Source organism: Cavia porcellus, unplaced genomic scaffold (genome assembly GCF_034190915.1).
Source record: "Cavia porcellus strain 051 isolate PalLab524CR breed Dunkin Hartley unplaced genomic scaffold, mCavPor4.1 scaffold_7, whole genome shotgun sequence".
Taxonomy (NCBI): domain Eukaryota; kingdom Metazoa; phylum Chordata; class Mammalia; order Rodentia; family Caviidae; genus Cavia; species Cavia porcellus.
Window position 1 is genome coordinate 6,033,481 of NW_026947490.1, and position 14,677 is coordinate 6,048,157.

The 14,677-nt window shown below is 45.8% G+C and overlaps 1 protein-coding gene across 1 annotated transcript in view; it reads left to right on the forward strand.

Moving 5' to 3' along the window:
• Positions 1–226: 226 nt before the first annotated feature.
• Urb1 (URB1 ribosome biogenesis homolog) overlaps positions 227–14,677 on the forward strand; it is a 63,485-nt gene continuing 49,034 nt past the window's right edge. Inside the window, exons 1-7 of the mRNA XM_003467273.5 lie at positions 227–487; positions 3,846–3,985; positions 4,642–4,793; positions 5,620–5,752; positions 10,088–10,184; positions 12,259–12,344; positions 14,093–14,227. Of these exons, the coding sequence (XP_003467321.1) occupies positions 346–487; positions 3,846–3,985; positions 4,642–4,793; positions 5,620–5,752; positions 10,088–10,184; positions 12,259–12,344; positions 14,093–14,227 (885 nt within the window). The 5' untranslated portion in view covers positions 227–345. The remainder of the gene's footprint in view (positions 488–3,845; positions 3,986–4,641; positions 4,794–5,619; positions 5,753–10,087; positions 10,185–12,258; positions 12,345–14,092; positions 14,228–14,677) is intronic.

A 14,677-nucleotide genomic window follows, 5' to 3' on the forward strand; every position in this document is an offset into this window, starting at 1 on the left:
TGGTCCCCAAGGATCTGAAACTCCCTCCTGCTCAGGGCCCCAACCTGAGTGCGGGGTGTCCCGGAGTGTCGCTTCGTTCCCAGCCCGGAACGATCGAGCGAACGAAGAAAACGATACGAACCGACTACACCCGGACTGCAGCTCCACACCCGCCAGCAGCACCTCAGGCCCCGCCCCTTCCTCCGGCCCGCTCAATTGGACCCGCCCCTTCCGCCAGCGTGCCCCTCCAGGCCCCGCCCCTTCCGCCTCACGCTTGCCGACCGGCGTGGGTCTGGTCCGGCGTGGGTCTGGGCTGGCCTGGTCCACGGAGGTGCGTGCTTTCAGTCGTAACCCCAGCGCCCGGCCATGGGAGTCCGCAAGAGGAAGGCCTTGGCCGGTCAGGATGGCGCCGTTTCCGGTACGGCCGCAGCCAAGAGGTTCCGCACGGAGGAGCTCACGGGCGTGCGGTTCAAGACTCAGCTGAGGGACCCGCAGGGGCCGGGGCCGGGTGAGTGCGGGGCGCGGGGCCTGGGCAGCAGACACGTGCGGGCGAGGCAGCCTTCGGCCGCGATCAGACACAGCCAGGCACAGCCTTTCCTTCCGCAGGTTCTGGGTCCCTGGGAGCCAGAGCCACGCCTCTGGTTCCGCAAGAAACGAGCTCGAGTGATGGGGTGTCCAGGGCCCCGGGGCAGCCTGGGCTGTCAGCAGCAGGCGGACCCTGACTCTTGTTACTTATGACAGTTTCATTTGACTGCTCGTTTCCCTTGTCCTGGCAACAAGCCTCGGCAAGTTTTAAAACCTCTTTATTGCACTTGTCAGGAAATTAAACGAAGCGACCACTTTCACGCATCCTGGGCTGCTAAGTCCCCACTGTGAGTCAGCGCTGGCAGTTCCTTAAAGACAGCTTGTTGCTTCTTGGGCTGTCAGCATTTTTCCGTAGCTTTGATCCCCTACCACTCGCACGACCTGCTAACACACCACAGCCCACACAACTGTTTGTCCCTTGTCTAGGATTGGATCAGAGGCTGGTATTAAGCAGATTCTGTAATTTAATTTCACATTTTGTAAAGTGTAACCATAATTCCTATTTGTAGTCCTTTGAAAAGTAGAGATTAGGAGGCAAAAACACAGTCGAACATGTCTAGTGAAGACGTTGGCACCATGCTAAAATAAAACAAAGACAGTGTTTCTTGCAGCTTAAAAAAATTACTAAATTGATGGTTAGAATAGGAGTTCTAATTTTTCTCCTACAGATTTTCTTTTTAGAGCTTTTGATGCTTGCCTTTCCTAGTTAGTGCTAGGAAGATGATTTCTACTTTAGAACAGTTACATGTATCACGCATGTATTCATTCGTATTGTTTGTTAGGATAGAGGGGAAGGCAGGTGATCAGTAAAATCTCGGTATGATAGTTTCAAGCCAACCCTTCCAGAGGAGGTGTACATAGTACCTGAAAGTTCTTAATGGGCCTTGGAGCTGAGCTTTGAGATTGAAGCAGCCCCTCCAGGAACTAGCTTTTCAAAAGGATCGTGACATGGGACAAAAGGGGTGTTTCAGTGACTGAAAAGATGCAATATCCATACTTGATGGTTCAGTCCAGTGAGTATGGTGATATTTGGGTGCTGTGCCGTTAAACAGGAGGACAGTCAGTAGGCCAATGATGGGTGTAGGTAAGTTAGTTGACAGATGCAGCAAAGCCGAGGCAGTGAAAGTACCAGTCACTGGTGTGCAGCTGTGTTAGGTTTATGTCTCTAGTCCGTTTCTGGAATTCTCTTTCTCCCTTTTTTATTTGCACTCCACTGCCTGTGATAGGATCACTGGGCAGTCAGGGAAGTAGAACTGATCAGAGGGCACTGGAGAATTTTGTTTTCAGGCACCCCTGAGGGAAGATCTCTGTGTGGGCTCCATTCCCTTCCCGTAACGGAGGAAAGGGAGTTGTAGGCTTAGATTGGTAAAAGACACTCAGTGAATTGATGTCAGCATCAGGGAGAAGCCAGACTGAAAGGGGCCCACCTCAAGCCAGTTCCTTACTTCGCTGGCAGTAGAGAAGGCCATATTGTAAATGGGAGGATTCCAAAGGTTGACCGTTTGCTCTTACATCCTCATATTGGCTCTGTGTTTTGTGTATCGTGGTAAGGGATAGTTATTCAATTGCCTGGAATTTGCCACCAGAACTCCCTTTGTGTCTCAATTTATGCCCTGGCCTTGATGGTTCTCCAGCACAGTTGCTGTGGAGTCCGTCTAGCCTCCTCTACCCTCCCCATTAAGTGCAGGCTCCATCAGTCTCTGCTGGGATTGGCCAGAGCTGCCTGAAGTTACTGCCTCTTATGCCTTTGCTTCACTACACCTCTTTTTACAGGCAGCAGTCAGAGAGAGGTTTTTGTTGTTGTTTGTTTGGTTTTTTTTTTTTTTGTCGTACTGGAGATTGAACCCAGGGCCTCTGCATTGAACTACATCCTTAGTCCTTTATATTTTTGTCTTTTTGAGCCTGCTTTCGGGGCTGGGGAGGAATACCAAGCACCAGCTTTTGAAGGGAGAATATGGACTCTGAGCCAGACAGCCTGACTTGGCCACTGCCTGGGGAGTACCCTTTCCAAAGTCCTCAATTTTCTTATTTGTAAAATGGGAAAATATTAGTACCTGGCCAAGAGGGTTGTGGTGAGAAGTAACTTACTATAGGTAGAGCTCTTAGTAGTGTTTCATTACCACATTGTGGATCATTTCTGTTGTTGTCTTTATCTCACAGATTAGAGATTGTCAAGCTAAGAGGGTCCAGGCAAGTAATGACTCCAGTTAGGATTCGTACCTGTGAGCCTTGTTGGCTCACAGCTTGCTTTATTCCTGTACTGCCTTTGTTATTTTCAGTTTTTATGGACTTATATGCTGGGGCTGCCACAGCAAAATATTGTAGACTGTGTGGCTCAAACAATAAGACATTTATTTTTGCACAGCTCTAGAAGTCCTAGAGCATAGTGGGATTGTGCTAAGGGTTCTCTGCCTGATTGCAGGCAGATAGCTGCTTTCTTGACCTTTCTTTTTTACATGACACACACACACACACACACACACACACACACACAGAGAGAGAATTCTCTGATGTCCCTTCCTCTTACAAGGATACCAGTTGTTTGGGATTAGAAACTCAATTTTATGACCTCCTCCTACCTCCTTAAAGACCCTGTATCCCAAGTACAGCCTTATTTTATTTTAAAGAGAAAAAAGAAACAACACTATCATCTTCCAGGTAGATTTCCTGACCACCAGCCTCAGGGCTGCAAAGTCAGTCAAACAATAGCCACTCCTTTCACTTGAGTCTGTCATCTCACCCTGAGTCCTCTGAATCAGCCTTGCTTACAGGTTGTGGGGAGGGAGGGGTGGATGCTCTTCTGGGCTCCTATTCTGCACATAGGCTGGCTCCCAGGAAAGCGTGATGTGGCTTCTAAGTTTTTATTTTGGGGCAGGGTCTCACCGAGTTCTTAAGTTGCCCAGGCTAGGATCAAACCTGGCAATCCCTTTACCTCAGCCCCTCAGAGTATAAACATGTACCACCGCATCCAGCTTGAAGCTGCAACACTTTTTAAAAAGTACAGTTTTGCCTGTTGTGTAGGCACATACCTGCAATGAGGCAGGAGGAATGCTTCGAGTTCTAGACCAGCTGCAAAGAAAGTTCAAGGCCAGCCCGAATGGCATAGTAAAACCCGCAATAGTGACTTTCCATGATGACTGGTCCTTTTTGTGCCCCCAAATACAGCCTTGTAGTCATTCATGCTCCAAAATATGAATTTTATGGGTAAATGGTTCAGTCCGTAGCATCCATAGTAGCTTGAGGAGGCTATGCTTTTTGACCTTTGAATAGAACTTTTTCAGCCTTGGAAGCATTTGTCTCTGCTGCCAAGAAACTGCCTCGAGAAGATGTATATGATGTTGTGGAAGGGTACATAAAGATTTCTGTTGAATGTGCGGAAATTTTCCAGCTCCTGAGTGGAGAGAAGCGGCCTGAAAGTGAAGTAAGTTTGTTCCTTACCTGACTTAACAAAGCAAGTTGATGCTACAGTTGTGTTGATTTAAGCATGAGGAAAAAGGATGTTGGTTTCCCAGACAGCATCAGTCATTTTCCGAAAATGATTCTTTGTGACAGTGTGTAGGAACATGTTATTTTCTTTATAACCTTTGAAGGCATGTTAGTGGGAAGTGCTAAGTTCTTATTAATATTTGGTGAATAATTAAAAGGTGGGATCATAGAATAGAAGGCACCTGGTTTGTTTTAACAAAAGGGAAGCCGGTGAACATCATCCTGCAGACTTATAGCTCACATAGAATCGGTTGTCTTCAGGTTCCAGAGAGGTTGAAAACTTAGAATATTTATGAACTTATCAGAGTTTCAGAGCTCCATTACAAGGCTGTCGAACCCAAAGGAGCAAGACCTGGTTTTCATTAGCGGCCTCTCCCTGTGCCAGGACTTGGCTGTGTGGAGTTAGAAGCAAGGCGCTGTCTGGCTCAGGCCTTAGCCCGGTGAGCCGTAGCCTCTTGCCCTGGCTGCCTTTGGCCCAGGCCTGAGGAGGCCTCCTCACTCTGCACACTGACTCCAGTGAAAATGAGGATGGCACATGTGTTCAGGAGAAGGGGTGAGACGATTTACAGCATTGCAACTCCATTTCTGCAGGTGCTATTAATCCTTCAAGTTTTTGAGGCCATATTATTGCGGACAGCAAGTGATCTCTCACATTTTCATGTCGTGGGCACCAATATCGTGAAAAAGCTGCTGAACAACCATATGAAGCTCATCTGTGAGTCCCTGTATGCCTCAGGTTACAGGTAAGCGGCCTGTTTCTATGTGACAAAGGGCTGGTCTTCGGTGCAGTCTGTGCTCCATTCTCTGTGAGTGCCTTTAACCTTTCCTTCGCTCATTAAGCAGAACTGAGCGGTCTCTGAGGCTCCTGTGACACGTGTCTGCTGTCACCGCCTCCTGCCCCACTGTGCTCTAGCCCCACTGCTTTCCTCACCGACCTGGGAACAGGCTGTTCTCCTGCATAGTCCTGCGACAGCTGTCTGCCTTCAGTGCTCTGCAGATGTGTCACCTCAGCAGGGCTGTCCTTTGACTGTCTATGTCTAGTAGCGCTCCCGCTGTCCTTTCCTGTGCCTCTAGCCTGCTGCACATAGACAGATGCCTGCAGAGCCAGTGTTGTCTTCTGTACCTGTGACCACCTTCCTCCACTGCAGCGCAAGGGCACGTGGGGGCAGGGGCCCTGCTGCCTTAAAGATGCTGCCGCCCTGGGACTGGAACAGTGCCTCGCATGGAGCAGGTGCTCAGTGAGTGATCACAGAGCAGAATGGCGGCCACAGGTTACTTCTGAGAGACCTTAAGGGAAAAGTCACCCCATGTCCTGTGGACATGGAGATTCAGATGTGGTCTCCCAGCCACATGAGGTTTACTTGAAAGACAAATTTTCATCTCTGTGTCTTGATCTTCCTAAATCTGTGTTTTGCCTTCCTTGGAAGTTTCTGTTATGCTTTTTTTAATAAAAGGAAAAGAATATACTTCCTTTTTCATTTTTCTGATTTTGATATAGCGCAACTAGGTATGCACTTGGCTTCCTGAAGCGGGGGCCTTGTGCTTCTGCTGTTTTCTGTCCCTTTGCAGGATAGCTCGAGCCTGCCTCAGCCTAATGGCTGCCATGGTTACCCAGGGACCTGAAGCTGCCAGGGACGTCTGCAGCCATTTTGATTTGAATAAAAAGAACTTGTATGCTCTGGCGACTAAGAGGGACTCAAAGGTTAGTACCCCCAAGTGTCGTGCTTCCTCCCTGACTGAGGATGGGTCAGCTGCCCAGCAGAGCCTGAACCCCAGCAACATCTGAGGAAGCTTTTAGGGCTGGGGGAAGGAAAGAGGTTGGCTCTGTGGTGCAGTACCTCAGAATGACTTAGCCGTGAGCACCCACTCGTCTGAGTGAAGAAAGTAATCTTTGCCTCACAGCAGTGAGTATTGTAAGATGCTCTAGTCCTCTGTTCTCATCTGTCCCCTTTAAATACTCTCTGGAACTCTAAGCCAGTAACATTCTCAGAGAGGGCTCTTTCATACATGACTTTGTGCCTCCCATTTATAATCTTGTTATGGGTTGGGGCTAAATGGCAAGAAACAGAATGGAAATGCAAATGCTTGATTTTCAGGTGAGCTATTTCCCTGGTGGCTCCAGCAGTGTCATTTGGGTCTGGAAAGGCCCGGAGGAAAAGTTCCCAGTGAGAACCCTAGTTCTCACTGCTTTCTGAGCAGAAGGACAGTTGGGAAGGTAGAGAACCGTGTTAGCATGATCCCCTCTGTAACTGTATGCTAACTTGTTTTCTCAGTACTCCTGAGAATCTAGTTTTTACATTGTCAGGAAATAGACTAAAGGGTTAATAAGAATGCCAAGTAACTTCCACCGCCCTCAAAGGTTGGTCTAGTGTTGAAGGTTTTATTGGAATTACAAATAAGGTACTCTCTGAGAAAAAAAAGTCCAGGTCTTAGTGTCTCCTAGATACTATGCTTTATTAACATGTCAACAGATTCCATTTAGTGAATAATGGCTCCTGACATTTAAATGCATTTCTAATAAAAAGAATGTGTGTCTATAGTCAGGCAAATATCACGGTTCTTTGGTCTTGGCAGTGAGCCTGGCACTAATTGCCCATCAGGTGCCTGCCCCTTCCAGCCCTGTCTCTCTTGACTCCAGCCATCCGAGCAGCAAAGAGCACCCAGGCCACCCACCGAGACCAGAAAACTGGGGAAGCCCACCTACAGCTCCCTCTGCTGAGCCCCGCTGTGCCAGCTATGTCGTCTCAAGGTCTCAGAGCAAGGGATTTTACCTCTGCAGGATGTGTAAGATGGGAGCTACTGCCAGGCTGATAGTTTCCTTGCTTTCTTTTATTTAATCTGTCTCAAGGATGAGAGCTCTTCAATACTTGGTGTGCAGTACAAAATGGTGTCTGGACATTAGGTTTTTTTAATATTGGAAATGTCAGGGACATTAAAACGGAGCAGCCTGAGAAGCTTTATGTTGCAGCTTCAACACAACGTGTCACCCCTCCACATTCAGTTCACTTGCTGAGCCCTATTATAGCCACTCTCAGACGTGACTCATGTCTCGCCGTAAATATTTCAGTGTGTACTCTAACAGAAAAAGGCCTTTTAAAAAACAAAACCACCTAACCATTGTCGCACCTACCACCATTAGTAACTTCTCAGTGTCTTCTAAAACCCCACTTGATCTCCTACTTTTTCTGACTATCTGAAAACTATTTTCATACTGTCTCAGTCCTTTTCCTCATCACTGAGACACAGTCCCTAACGCCCACAACTTAAAGGAGGAGAGGTTTATTTTGGCTCACATTTTCAGACCGAGGTCAGCTGGCTCCAAGGCAGGAAGGGCATGGTCAGAAGGTCAGGTGGAGGAAAGCTGCTCACGTCATGGTGGGCAGGAAGCAAAGAAAGGAGGAGCGGGGACCTTTTTGAGGTCATGCCCCCAGTAATTCACCTAACGGTGAATCTGCTGTGCTGCACCCACGACCCGATCACTGTCCAAACATGAAGATTTGGGGCCTTTTTAGATCAAAAACCTTAACATACTGTGGCTCAAGAGGGAGCCCAGACAAAATCTGTGTGTTGCATGTGGTTGATATGCTTCCCCAGTCTCTTTGCATCTCTTGTTAATCTTTGTGTTTCTCTTGCCTCTTTTCATGCACTTTAGTTGTTAAAGATGCTAATAGCAATTTCTGGTTTTTCAGTGAGTGTATTTGAACATTTGAGAGAGAATTATTAAAGCCTCTTGAAAGGACCATGGCTATCTTCATCCAGCCAAAGAAAGCATTGTTAAAATCCTGTGCCAAAGAGCAGTCTTGCCAAATATGTTTTGGTCTATTTTAGACAGTGTTTTACAGAACAAACCCTGAAGAGTTCAGGACATTTTCTTCCAGGGATAACAGCTCTGTGAGGTCAGAGTAGGAATGAAGGGTTAGGTGCTCCTCTCAGCAGGAGCAGGATGTCTTTGAGGAGCAGCAGTGGTGCCAGACTAGAGTGGACAGGTGCAGGGTCTTATGGACCTCGTCTGTCTGGTTCCTTCACAGAGGTAGACTCTGAGATTAGGAGCTGTGAGACACACAAAAAGGGAGCTGGCAGGTGATAACCAAATTCTCACTTAGGAATTCATTGCTAGAGGACCCATGGGAAGATCTAGTGCAGCTTTACTGTGTGTAAGTGGGACACCAAGATCTAAAATTGTGCAAACTGCAGCCAGCATTCCAGGTCCCTGACTCTAGTACCATCTCAGTGGTCACAGAGTCGGGGGGTTCCACTAGCAGGGAGAAAATAAAACCTAATTTAAGTTCTTTAGACAAGTTTTATTGTTGTACAAACATTTATTCCCGATATGCAAATGCAGACCAGAATAACAGTGATGTGCTGGGATTAGTGAGGTGTTTATGTGAACATTGAGGTCCCAGGTAACTCGAGAGAGGTGGTTACATTAAGCTCCCTCACGTTAGTTTCTTAGTTGACTTTGCATGATGTCAGCTTGAGGTTACAGCATTTGCTGCGGGGTTTTGTGAACATGAAGTGATAAAGTCTTGAGTGCCAGGTGTCATGGGTGGCATGACTCGAGAAATAGAACAAATGTGCAAGGCTTAAATCCAAGTGTTTGAGAGTAGGGATTGTATACTCTCCCCCTACCTTTTTTTTCCTCCCTCTTCTTTAAGGTGTTGGGAATAGAACCTATGGCTGTAGGCATGCGAGGCAGGCAGTTTGCCACTGAGTTGCAGCCCTTGTATTTCAAGCCTTGCCCTAAGTTGCACAGGCTGGCTTCTAGCCTGCAATTCTCTTGTCTCAGCATCCTGAGTTGATGGTATTACAGTTATCTTTTCTCCAGAAGAAATGCCCCCAATGAAACAAGAAGGAATTGATCAAATACTTGCACAGAGACCTAAACGTTGCCAAATAGGCCCCTGCACCTTGAGAAAAGGGGAGATGCAGGTGCAAGGAGCCCTTTTTATTTGAACATGAAGCGTGTTTGTGCAGTTATTTCTTAATTAATTCAGTTCTGGTGCTTGGTTACATACAGCTGCATGACCTTGAGTGAGTTTTCCAGTACTCACTTTGCCCATCTGTAAAATGAGGATGGTAAGCATCTTCACCTCAGCATATTATGAAGAACAATGACATAACACATGTTCAGCATTTGAGGTTGTGCTTGGCATAGTGTTCAGTAAATGTGACCATCATTGTCACTATCCTCACCACTGCCTCAGCTGCCACTACTAAGTGGAGCAGGACTATCTGGAAGCAGAGATGGCCACTTGGTGTTTCTCACCAGATAGTTGCAATGGTAATTCTGTATACTGTGAGTTTATTCCTTGGTGGTGTTACTGGGAGGTGAACAAAGGCTGACGTTCAAGTGTTCTAGAGCTGGCAAGCATAGGTGCCAGCTCTAGAAGAGCTGATGAGAGGTGAGTATGCTTCGGCTTCCTTAAGTGCAGAAGACAGTGATGAGTCATGGGCTTTGTCTTGTGACACTAGAAGGGAGAACTGATCAGCTGGCCCTTGTGGCCTCCCCAGGAGTGTTAGCTGCTGGCCATGGGCACATGGCCTTGCTGCCCCAGGTTGCCACTGATGCCTATGGGATGGTATAGGCTGGGATAGCTATGCTGGCTTCATAACATGAAGCATCTAGGCTTTGGTTTCTCTTGTGAGTTTGTAACTTACATCTAATGAAAACCAGACATCTGCACATTGGTTTCTCATCAAAAGTAGCACCGCACTTTCCATTATTTCCAGACTTGCAAAACAAATGATGGATTGTTATTGGCTAGCTAGGGGATGGATGTAAGTGGGTTGAGAGTCTTTTATTGTATACTAAAGTGATCCATAAACTTAACACTTTACATGTTTCAGTTAGGGGTAAGCGAGCCAAAAACCCTTTGCTTTCCATAAAGAGTTTTCATTAACTTCAGACTTCCACAGGTTGGGAACAAGACTGAAAGATTGGTACTGTTGAGAGGTGTATACTCGCCTGCTGTGTTCCTGTCTCTTCTGCCTATGTGTGTGAGACATGTGTGACGTGTTGGTCTCCTTTGTCCTCCAGGGAGTGCCTGACGTCCGGCTGGCCTACATCCAGTTTGCCCTCTCCTTCTTAATTGCTGGTGATGATAGCACTATAGGACAAGTACTAGAGCTGAAAGGTAGGTATTCCCTTTGTCCCTTAGAAAAGTCCGCCTGCAGTTGTTCTAAAGGAGCTGCTTGCAAACCATTTCTTCCAACAGATCTGCATCCTTTGCAGATTTGTGCACGGGCATGAAGGTTATATGGGGGGGGGGGGGCTTGGGCATTGCCATCTTGATATCACTGTTTAGCATGAATGGAGGTGTTCCTGTGACTTCAGCCTTGAAGGCTGAACTCTGCCCTAACAAAGGATTAATGCAAACAGAGGCTTTTGGTTCCAGAACATACACAGATTCATAGCCATGGCTACCTGGCTTTCCTTAGTAATTGCATTTTTTAAAATATAATTTGTTTGGTTCAGGGGATAGCTCAGTGATGGAGTGTTTACCCTTGGATTTGATCGAAGTACAATGATACAAAGACACATAGAGTTCACTGACCCTAGTAGTTCTTTCCCATGCTATGAGAATATCAGAACTCCAGAGAATTTCTACTGGACCACCTTCTGGTGGCTGTCTTCCTAGAGCAAGGCTTGACATAGTTTATTAGGACCACTTGCGTGAAGAGATTTGGTGAGGTGCTAAGTGACCGAGCTTACTTACCACATGGCAGTTGCTCAGTAAGATTCCCAGAATCGTGCCTGTGTGTTCTGGTAAGATCTCTGAGAATCATCCTTTGAAGGACAGTCAGGGTGCTGTAGCTTGGTGTGACTGTATGTCTGGCCCTCTCCCCCACACACACCCTGAAGGGAGACCTGAGCTCCTCCAGAGCTTGAGGGCATGAGTAGTTGTCAGCCTGGTCCATGTGGGGCTCCATCATTGGCAGAGCATCCTGGAGGGGACAACATGCACAGACAGTCCTTTCCCACTCATTGCTGGAACTAGGTTCAGAGTGTCCTGCTGCTACCAGGGCCAGCAGTTTCTTTACACTTCCGTGTGTCATCTCAGCCAGCTGTCTGGCCCTTGGCAAAAAGGCAGTGGGTACCCATTTCCATTGCCACAGGGGCAGGTTTCTGTGGGCAGTTTGGCCTCTTGAATCAGATCTTCTAAGATGTTTGATCTAGCGATTCCGTGTATACGCATTTGTCCTGAGAAAGTAATTAAGGATATAAATAGAGGTTTGATTTAGGAAGACTTTTCTTGTGTTAGCTGAAGATCAGACATCTAGCTGTGCAAGTGATCAACTGAGTAAGTTGAGTACTAGTCATATGATGGAATGCAGCCATTAAAAATGCTGCAGAAATATACTTCTGACACAAGAGTTTATCACTGATACATGACTGGGAATCAACTCACAGAGCGGTAAAGCATGATCCCATTTAACTAGTAACTAAATAGAATAGTATGGTCACACAAGAAGGCTAACAGCTGACTCAAAGGTTACATACAGTGTTTACCTTTGTGTGGGTGGGAGGGCTATGGTTGATTTTAAATTTTAGTTTAGTTTGGTTAGTATTTTCTTATTTAAAGAACAATGAGTTTCTTTTGTAGCAATTAAGCATGTAGAAAGCAAGCGATGTGGCAATTGCTCTGGTGCTTCTGTGCAGTGTCACCAGTATGTTAGCAATAGCAGGTCCTCCAGCTCTGTGGGTAAAGCAAAAATGAACAGATAGTCCCCCCAAACTCCTCCCACCAACCAGTAAAATCATAATTTTAAACATATCTCTCAGCAGTCAGGAGAGAAGCTTTAGAAGACTGTAATCATACTGCATATTCTTTTTCAATCATTGTTAAGTTCATTTTACTTAATGTACAGAAATAAAAGTAAAATGAAACTAAAGAACTCTGGAATTTTTGGCTGGGCGTGGTGGCACACTCCTATAATCTCAGCACTTGGGAGGCTGAATTCAAGGGCAGCCTGAACTGCATAGTGAATCAAACAGTCTCAAAAGAACTGAACTTTTTAAAAAATCCTGATTTCCTATGTCATGAAGCTGGTTTTTCCTACTGTGAAGTTATATAATTAAGAAAAACAAACTTTTTTTTAAAGGTATATGGCATTGTTTGCTATACTTATTTAATCAATAATATTCTCTCATTTGTTCTTATTTCCAGAATATTTCTGTGTTTAATGCTTTGAAACTTTTATTTTCAGAATTTATCCCTTGCATTTTTAGCTCTGGCATAAAGGAAGATAGGATTTCTACCATCAACATTTTGTTATCTACACTAAAAACAAAGGTACGTGTTCCGTGGTCAGTTTTCTTTTTTTTTTTTTATCGGTACTGGGGATTGAACTCATGACGGCCTGCTTGTAAGGCAGGTGCTTATGCCACTGAGCTGAATCCCCAGCCCCCAATGGTCAGTTTCCTTGTCGTTTGTGTTTTCTTTGTGAACGAAGAAGCGGTGTCCATCATTGTCCTCATCATCGACGTTTGCAGCTGTCTCATTGCAGTTACGTAGATGGCAAGGAAAGCAGCTTCTTAAGCAGAAGCTGGGCTTGAGGGTGAGCAAGTTCTGTGCTCAGAAGCTGGAGGAATGCAAGGCTTCCTTTTCCTAGGCGGGTGGAAAGCTGCCGAGCAGCAGTTCACAGCAGCCAGCTCATAACTGTGAGCTGCAAACTGCAAGTAGTGCTTCATTGGCGCCTCTAGTCCATGTTACATAGTCTGTCTTTTGCAAACATTCTTACAGAAATTTAAAAACTTGCCAAAAGGGATTATTGTCCTTGAGATAGAAACACCTTAAGTGATTAATCAGGAAAACTCTGACCTTTTCAACATGAAAAGTTGTCAAGAACCTGTACAAAAATGGCTAGTAAGCATGAAAACACTTTAAATTTGTAGTTTGTAAAGCAGTGGTTCTCAACTGAGTACAGTTTCCTGTCCTTGAGACATTTGGCAATATCTAGGGACAGTTTTTTAAATTTTTATTTATCTTTTTCCGACAGGGTCTCACTGTATAGTTTAGGTTTACTATGTAGCCCAGTCTGGCCTCAGACTCAATGGTGATCTCCCTGCCTCAGCCTCCTGAGTTCTGAGATTACAGGTGTGTGCCCCACTCCTGGCCGGAGTCATTTGCAGTTGTTACAGGGAACCTAAACTGGCCCCTCGTCAGTGGAAGCAGAGGTGCTGTTGTGCACCCTACAGTGCACAGGCAGTGCCGCTCTCTCTTCCCTAACAATTTTCTTGTCACCTTATCCAAAGTAAAACCAGTAGTGGCACACAGGTTTCTTCCCATACCAGAGCAGCACTGACGTTTTAAAGATGACATTCAGTATAGTGCTAGCAAAGCTGCCTCAAGCACTGCTTCCCTGGAGGAGGTGCCGCAGCCGCTGTTGAAGTTAGCAGTCTGGCACCGTGTGCTGAAGATCTTACGTACACTGTGAGCCTGACTAAGGCTCGCTGCAAGCCTGGGTGTGTACCAGATCCACCTGGAGGACACATTTCATAGACTGGGCCGCACTTCCCGGCTCAGGTGGAAATGAGATCTTGTGCCACAGTTCCATTCATAAGAACAGGCTTGGTCCCCCAGTGCAGTGTAAGCTTCATCCATGGCTTGATGGGGAGTAGCCAGGTAGAAACATCGGGGGAGAGTTAGTAAGTGAAGGTCCACTGCCGGCACAAAGTACTATTTCTCCCTCTAAAACAGTCTTCAGAGGAATTTTTAATATGGTAAAAGCTCACACTAGGTAAGTAAAGGAGGCATAAAACCACGTAGCAGTATAATCTCAAGCCCAAAAGAGATGGCCAGGCTGTGTACCTATGTGCAGTGACTGTGGGTAGGGGGCACTGACTGGAAACCCTGAAATGGTAATGAGGTACCAAGATGTTTGGGATATAGGTAAATTGTGTTTCTCTGTGTTTTCCCCTTTTTGGGGGCCACATTTTCTGCAGTTAGCATGCATTTTTATAATGATGAGAAGACAATAAACAGCATTTTTAAAAACCAGTGAATTCTTTGAGCATCATTTGTTGTATCATTGTTTTTAGGTAGTTCACAATAAAAATATCACAAAAACGCAGAAGGTTCGCTTCTTTACTGGGCAACTCCTGGTCCACATAGCATCTCTCTACAGCTGGAATGGGATTGCTGATGTGACCCCAGAAAATACAGAGAGTGCCAAGGTACAGTCTTGGGTTTCAGTTGACCTTAGTAGTTGTAGCATCTCAATATTCCACTAGACATTAAAGTAAAATCCCAGCTCTATGGAGGAGTGCACACCTATAATTCCAGCACCTGGGATGCTGAGGCAGGGTGATTGCTACAAGTTTAAGACCAGCCTGGGCTACCTAGCCTGAACCTGTCTCAGAAACCAAAAGATAAAGCTAAAAACTGAAAAGAAAAAAAAAAAATCCCATCTTTTCATTTGTTTCTTTTGGCTGTGTGATTATAATACTTCTCTGCTAAATGCAATATGATTTTTAAAAATTTTATGATTATTGCTATTTGCAGTGCTGGGGATTGATCCCCAAGCCTTGTGCTTGTTAGACAACCATTCTACCATGGATCTACATTTCAGACCTTTGCATTTTTTGTTTTAAGACCAGATCTTACTAAATTGCCCGTGGTCTCAA